The sequence below is a fragment of the Galeopterus variegatus genome, unplaced genomic scaffold (assembly GCF_000696425.1).
Source record: "Galeopterus variegatus unplaced genomic scaffold, G_variegatus-3.0.2 Scaffold276, whole genome shotgun sequence".
In the NCBI taxonomy this organism is placed as follows: Eukaryota; Metazoa; Chordata; class Mammalia; order Dermoptera; family Cynocephalidae; genus Galeopterus; species Galeopterus variegatus.
The window spans coordinates 270,186-278,084 of NW_007726387.1; the positions used below are offsets into that span (position 1 = coordinate 270,186).

The following is a 7,899-nucleotide window of genomic DNA, read 5'->3' on the forward strand; positions in this document are numbered from 1 at the left end:
GGACACGGAAAAAGACAAAAGAAAAAAAAAAAAAAAATTGCAGCTTTCTTCCCTTCATTAGGGTTTATTTAAATAAAAGTAAACTAACACTATCCTATGCATTCCCAATAAGATTTTTTTTATCGTTCATTTTTAATTTTTCCCCCGATATATTTAAACACTATTTCATATTTGAAGTGGATAACATTTGATTTGTGGAGTAGGCTGTGACTAAAAAATTTGGTAATACTTTTGGTTATAAAATGAGATGGTTCACTTCATTTTTTCAGGTCTTCTTTTAACATTGCAGATTAAATCTTAAGACTGAACAGAATTCGGTGGGTTGTAAGGGAGAGGAAAACATAGGGGAAAGGAGGGAAACTATGGCTGCTAGGTTTCTGGTTGGAATGTTGAGCAAGAATGAAGGAGTACAGAGGAGAAGATTAAGAGTTTACTTTGGGATATGTAAGGTGTTTTTTTGTTTGGTTTTTTTTTTTACTCACTGCTATACCAATGAAGATGGATATGTTTGTTTTGAAAATGTCTTCTCATTCAAGTGGAGATGTCAAATAGACAGTTGGGTATATGAGACAAGTACTCAAAAGAGTAGTCGAGGGTAAAGTTACACATTCGGGAGCAGGACCCAGTGCAAAATGAAGAAGAAGGGCCCTTTGTTGAAAAATTATTAAGAACTCCAAGACGATAAGAGGACAGCATTAAACCATGCATAGAGACCTCTAGCACAGAGCCCTGGATAACTGCACAGGTCACAAGCCCATGAAGCCTATATGTGGTATTTAAAGCCAAGGAAACAGATGAGATTACTTACAGAGCTATAAGAAAAAGGAAGGAGGACCTAGGATTGGACCTTCAAATTCTGTGTATATGCTGATAGTCACAAAAAAAGACAAATACTGTATAATTCCACTTGCATGAGATAAGGTAGTCAGATTTATAGAGGAAGAAAGTAGAATGGTGGTTTCCAAGGGCTTGAGGGTAGTGGGTGGGAATGAGGAGTCAGTGTTTAATGGATACAGAGCTTGAGTTTGGGATGATGAAAAAAGTTCTAGAGATGGATGATGGTGATGGTTGCACAACAATTTTAATGTACCTAATGCTACAGAACTATAGACTTTAAAATGGTTGAAAATATCAAATTTTGTTATATTTATTTTACCACAACAAAAAAATATTTTCCTCAGTAAGCTTAAGAAAAAAAAAAAAAAAGACTAAACAGAATTTGATTAAACAACTTTTCTTAAAATGTAAATTTAAGAAATTCTAAAAACAACTTGTTATTGCACTTCAACTTAACAGATTTGAACCCTAATCTTTTTGTGTCCCAATATGATTTTCCAAGATGTGCAAAATTTGTCCAACATATTTTGAAGATCTTTATGAAAGTTTACAGATAGGAGTAAGACATGGATTCTGTCTGATGTTTAGAAGAGCAGACCTATATAAAGTCAGCCACAGCATAAGGCAGAATATTGTAATTGTTCTACTAGTCACTGGAGCACAGTGCAAGGAGAAAAATTCTAGCCGAGAGGATGAGGGAGGTCTTCACGAAGGAGGTAGTATTTTACCTGGTTTTAAGAGTTCAGTAGGATTTGAGGACAGAAGAAACAAAGTGTATGACTAAAGGCACAGGGAATGCTCTGGGACAAGCAAGCAGTTTTGGCATGTATAGGGGCAGGTCTCTGTTGGAGAGAGGTAAGTGTGATAATAGACAAGATTGAAAGGATGGACAAGAGTCATCAAGAGAGACTTGGATCAAATTTGAGTTTTATCCTATAGGTACAAAGAAACCATTAAAGAATTCTCTTTTCCTTTAAATAATTTAAACTTGAAAATAACATGATCATAGCTGTGCTTTTTAGGATTAGGGAAAAATGGACGAGCTACCAAAATGTGAATGGAGACATTTATTTTGATTCCCGCTCCACCTTTTATTGTTAACCTCATCCCCCTAGTGGTTCTTACTACTTCATTCTCAAATACATGTAGAAAAGAAGAGGGAATAGGTTTGTTTGTTTGCTTTTAAACTGAAGAGGCAGAGAAGTGAAGAGGAAAGGGATGATTTTTGCTACGCTTACTTTTTCCTACTTTGTTTGCTGGAGGAAACATATGAAACTCATTTTGTAGAACACTATGTAGGTTGTTACTGGCTGATGTTCTTTTATGTTCTTATCTTTCAGTACACTGTATTCTCAAGAAATGATGTTAGGGTCACTTCTCACAATGCTTCAGGGTTAATATGCTGTTAAATTAAGGTTATAAACATTTAATTCATTAAATCAGGAATTTAGGTCGTTTATTACTCAACTTGAAGGAAACCAGTTAGTATCTTATCTCTTATGAAAGTTGTTTTGGAATATTTTACTTGTTCCCTGAGCAACATATTTATTGACTATGTTTCAGGAACAGTCTCTCCCCTTTTATAGCTTATGTTCTAGGAGGGGAGAAAGATTTTAAACAAATAATTATTTACTTAATCAGAATCCCAATAAGTACTATGAGGGAAAAGAATACAGTATTATGAGAACATATATCATGGTTCTTGGCTAGTTTTAGGAGTCAGGGAAGTCTTTTCTGAGGGAGAGATATTTAAACCAAGACCTAAAGTTGTGGATTATCTAGTTGAATAGCTAATATGAAGGCCTGAGTTGGGAAAGAGCATGGCATCTTGGGAGGGTTTTTTTTTTTTAAAGGCAAGAATGGTTGGTGTATGAAACAGTATGAAATAAGACTGGAGAGGCAGGTAGAGAGGTAAGACCACACAGGGCCTTATGGATCATGATGAGGATTTTTAGGTATAATCTCAGTACAGTGGGTGGCAATTGAAAATAGGGTTTTAAAGAGGTGAGGAACATGGTCAGATTTGTTTCAAATGATTACTCTGGCTACAGTGTGGAGAAATGGATAAGAAAAGGGGCAAGAGAAAAGATGGGCAACTGGTTGGAAGCTATGCTATAGTCCCAGTGAGAAGATGTTGTTTTGGACTTGGCTGGTTGTAGCAGAGATGGAGAGACAGATACAGGAGGAAAATCATCAGACTACAGAAGCATGGGAAGAAGATACAATGGAATTTTCAGGTTTCTGGTTTGTACAGCTGTTTGAATAGTGATTACATCCATGATATAAGGACCATTTTTTGGCAGGGGGGAGGATAATGAATTCAGTTTTGGCCCTGTTGGGTTTGAGTTATATGTGTGCCACCCACATGGAGGTATTGAGTACACAATTGGCTACATGGAAATGGAACTTAAGTCTAGGTATGCCCAAGTATAGGTTTTATGTTTTAGAATGAAGACAGTTACTCTTCCATAGAACACATCAGGGTGAATTGAAAATGTTGAATCAAGAGGAAGTAAGTGCCACTGGTGTTTGAATATCTCCAATTCAGATGCTACCTCATGAGAAATCTTGATATTGAGTAATTTACTAACATGTTCTGGCAGATGTCTCCACAAAGTGACAGTTTGCTATGGTTTGAATGTGTCCCCCAAAGTTCATATGTTAGAAACTTAATCCCTAATGCAACAGTATTGATAGGTGGGAATTTTAAGATGTGATTAGAATTAATGCCATTATTGTGCGAGTGGGAACCTGATGAAAAGAGTTTGGCCTCCTTTCCTTCTCTTTCTCTCACGGGCTATCTTGCCCTTCCACCTTCCACCATGGGATGATGCAGCAAGAAGGCCATCACCAGATGGGAGTGCCTTGACCTAAGACTTCACAGCCTCCAGAAATATTAGAAATAAATCTCTGTTCTTCATAAATTATCCAGATATTCTGTTATAGCAGCACAAAAGGGACTAAGACAGAAAATTGGTACTGAGAAGTGGGACTGTTGCTATAGCAAGTACCTGAAAATGTGAAGTGGCCTAGAAACTGGGTAATGGGTAAAGGATGGAAAAATTCGGAGGAGCAGCCTAGAAAAAGCCTAGATTGCTGTGAACAGAGCATTAATGGCAATTCTGGTGAGGGCCCAGAAGATGACAGAAGCTGTAGAGAGAACCTAAATCTTCTTAGGGATTACTTAAGTGGTTGTGATCAGAATGTTGATAGAAGTATGGACAGTAAAGGCCATTCTGATGAGGTCTCAGATGGGACTGATGAACAGTGTATTGGAAACTGGAGTAAAGGCCATCCTTATTATACAGTTGTAACGAATTTGATGGAATTGTGTCTGTGTCCTAGGACTTTGTGAAAGGCAGAATTTAAGAGTGATGAACTAGGATGTCTGGCAGAAGAAATATCTTAGCAGCAAAGTGTTCAAGGTGCTACATGGCTTTTTTTGGCTGCTTATGGTAAAATGATAGGAGAGAGAAATGACTTAAAGGAGAAACTTATAATTAAAAGGGAAGGAGAACAGAAAGATTTGGAAAATTCAACCTGGCCATGTAAAGAATATAATGGTATGTTTAGGAGAGAATACTAAGGGTGTAGCCAAGTGACTATTTGCTAAAGAGATTAATTTGGATAGAAGGAAGTAGCACAAAACAGAGTAAGACATGGTTCTTTTGTCACAGCTTGATGTCAGGAACTGATGTTACATTCCTGAATTTTGACACAAGTATATTTTGCTCTGTTTTTATTGCTCTAGATTGATCGTACTAAAAAACCAGCAGTCAAATTGCCTGAAGATAATAGAATAAAATCTGAAAGTATAGATCATGAGCAACAGTCTCCTCTGAATGGAAAAGTTGTTCCTGATCGTTCCACCAAGCCAGTATTTCCCCCTCCAACTACCATGTTAACAGATGATGAAAAAGCTCATATTCATGCAGAAACTGCTCTTCTAATGGAGAAAAACAAACAAGAAAAAGAACTTTGGGAAAGGCAGCAGGAGGAACAGGAAGAGAAACTGAGGAGGGAAGAACAAGAACAAAGAGCCAGAAAAAAAGAAGCTGAAGAAGATGAAATCACAGAGAAGGAACAAAAAGCAAAAGAAGAAATGGAAAAGAGAGAAAGTGAACAGGCCAAGAAAGAAGATAAAGAAAGCTCAGCAAAGAGGGGCAAAGAAATAACAGGAGTAAAAAGACAGAGTAAAAGTGAACATGAAACTTCTGATGCCAAGAAATCTGTGGAAGATAGAGCAAAAAGGTGTCCAACCCCGGAAGTACAGAAAAAGTCTATAGGAGATGTGTCCCAGACATCTGTGACAGGAGATTCAAGTTCAGGCAAGGTAAGCAAAAACAAACAATACAAATTGTCAGCTGTGTGAAATAAAATGTATATTAAAAGATAACATTAGTGGCATATCATAAATAGGGCAGATATTTTGAGTAGTTTTCTGGGGGTGATACATTGTATTGGTCCATTCACATTTGCTCACCTACTCTCCTTGGAGGCCAGTGATACACATTTTTGAAATGATTGGTTGGTGAATGGCCTTGCTTTTTGTGTATATAAAATGCAGAATCTTTTTAATATTGAGATAAATAGCTACATTTTTTATTTTTGTGTTTGATATATTATTATCAAAAGACTAAAGTGAAATATAATCTTCCTCTTACTATGAAGGAGTCACATGCCAATGTTTGTATGATAGAGTTTTTGTCTACTCAGACTGTGTCCAAAATCAGTGACATCTCAAAGGCCCAACGTTTATTTTTGCATATAATGATTTTTTTTGTCAAGTCAATGTCATTTTATTTCTTGCTTTATCTATTCAACTAATATTGGCGATAACCCAATTAATGTTGCCTTTTTCTGCCCTTGCTACATACCCTAAATTAATTCCCATAATTTAGGGAGACATTTTTTGTTACTCTTTTTAATCTAATAATATCGTGCTTTTTGCTTTTTTCCCCATTATGCAATTAATAATGCTTTTTCCTTTTGAACACTAAATAAGTTTTTATAATAGCAGGAACATTTATAGCCCTTTCTATGTGCATGTAAATGGAAAAACATTTTTTAGAGAGTGTGAAAATGACTTCTGATAAAAAGTGAAATACCATTTATATAGAATGTCAATTTCTGCATTTCTCAAGCAGCAGTTCAGGCCTGTTACCAAAATTAACAGTTCATATAATGCTGCACTTATCTGGTAACCTGTACTATCAAAAATAAAGCTCTCATGCAAAAACCTAAACACTCAAAATTGGAGAAATGAAGCCCATCTACTAAATTAAAACTCTCTAACCTTTATTCATAGGAGAATCAGAACTTGTGAGCTCTTACTTAAGATACAATTTAAGTATTTATTCCTAATGTTAAACCCATAAGCTATTCAATTGACAAGTGAATCTGAAGCTTAGAGGTTAAGTGTTTTCCCAGGATCACATAGGCAGTGATATTCCAAAGCCATTTCCTTTCCATCTTGCTATATGTACTAGAGGCAGGGCAGTTTTTAGATCTTAAAGCATTCATATTTGTGGGGTCACTTAGTATAGCTGCCAAATATCCCTACAAATCTAAGTAGCCCTGAGATTGTAGTTTTTGATGCATCCTATAATATAACACATTGAAAAAAGTTAACATTGCTTTCCTTGTGTGCTCCTTTTAGAAGTAGGAGAAATATATAATTTCTTCTAGAATAAATTCTAGTTAAAATTATCACTATTTTTAAAATATTTACTCTTTTTAAAATAAGATTCAAAGTTAAGGTGAATTTTTTTTAAAGAACCTATGATGTTATAAGAAGATATAAAAATGGATTTTGCATTTTTGAATATTAGCTTTATGAATTCTGTAATCTCTTCATTCTCTTTAGTACTTTAAATTTTTTGGAGCACAACCGCTTTCAAGATAACCAAAATCATATGGAATTTAAATAAAAGAACAGTGTTTAAATGAGGTTATGGTGAATATACACCAATGATCAGCATTTTACACTTTGGCCATGTAATAAGAACCAGTGCTTCACAATTCACTTTGATTTTCTTTTTTCTTTTTTTGCACTGACTCATCAAAATTTTTTAGTTCTTTTATGTTAGGAAATTCCAAATGGTCTCAAAAGTATCTATTTTGATTTTGACAATAAAATAGAACAAACTTTTCAGAGGCCTAATTTTTTTCTTCTTTTACATTTTCAGTCTAATGGATTTGGATGTAGTAGCTAGTGATGGATAGGTTTATATTAGGGGAAAGTTACAAGTTTTCTTTCACTTCTGTAATTTTAACAATTTTACAGCCTGTTAAGATTAAAGGACAACCAGAAAGTGGAATTCTAAAGACAGGAACTTTTAGAGAAAATACAGAGGATACTGAAAGAAATAAAGTAAGTAGTTCACTGGGGGGGAAAAAAACCCATGTATTATAACGTTGTGGTTAGCTTTACTATGTTGTCGTCATCCATCTTGAGCTATGCTCTCTGCTCTGCCATGTTTGGTAGCTGGATTTTTTGTTTGTTTTTACATGTGAACCTTATATGCTAAAGGAAATAGAGTTTTCCTTCCTATTTAAAGTTTGACAGTAAATTCTGTTCATTTAATGAGTAAATGTAGAAGAAGGTTAGGACTGCAAGATAACTTTAGGTAGTAGTAGATTTAGAACAGACCATGATATGTAATTTTGCAGCCTTTCTTGTTTGCTTGGCTCTACTGTCCTCTTCCCTATGAATGACCACAGCAGGTCATGTCCCTCCCCTCTGCCAACACCATTGCTACAGGCTTGTGCATACACTCCTTTTCCCTTTGGTGTGGTAATATTTGGACTTTGAGAAAAACAGATAAAGTTTTCTTCATCTTTGAACTTGTTTTAAAAAATATGAAGGGCAGCCAAGGCAAGATTTTTTTTTACAAGCTCAATTAATGTTTATTTTTTAATTTTATTTTGTCGATATACAATATGGTTGATTATTGTGGCCCATTAGCGAAACCTCCCTCCCTCCTCCCTCCCCCCCTCCCCCCAACAATGTCCTTTCTGTTTGCTTGTCGTATCAACTTCAAGGAATTGTAGTTATGTCTT

General features: G+C 35.4%; 1 protein-coding gene across 1 annotated transcript in view; it reads left to right on the forward strand.

Annotated features, from left to right (window-relative positions):
• USP8 (ubiquitin specific peptidase 8) overlaps positions 1 to 7,899 on the forward strand; it is a 62,168-nt gene that overhangs the window by 42,724 nt on the left and 11,545 nt on the right. The window contains exon 9 of the mRNA XM_008566908.1: positions 4,589 to 5,170. Within this exon, the coding sequence (XP_008565130.1) occupies positions 4,589 to 5,170 (582 nt within the window). The remainder of the gene's footprint in view (positions 1 to 4,588; positions 5,171 to 7,899) is intronic.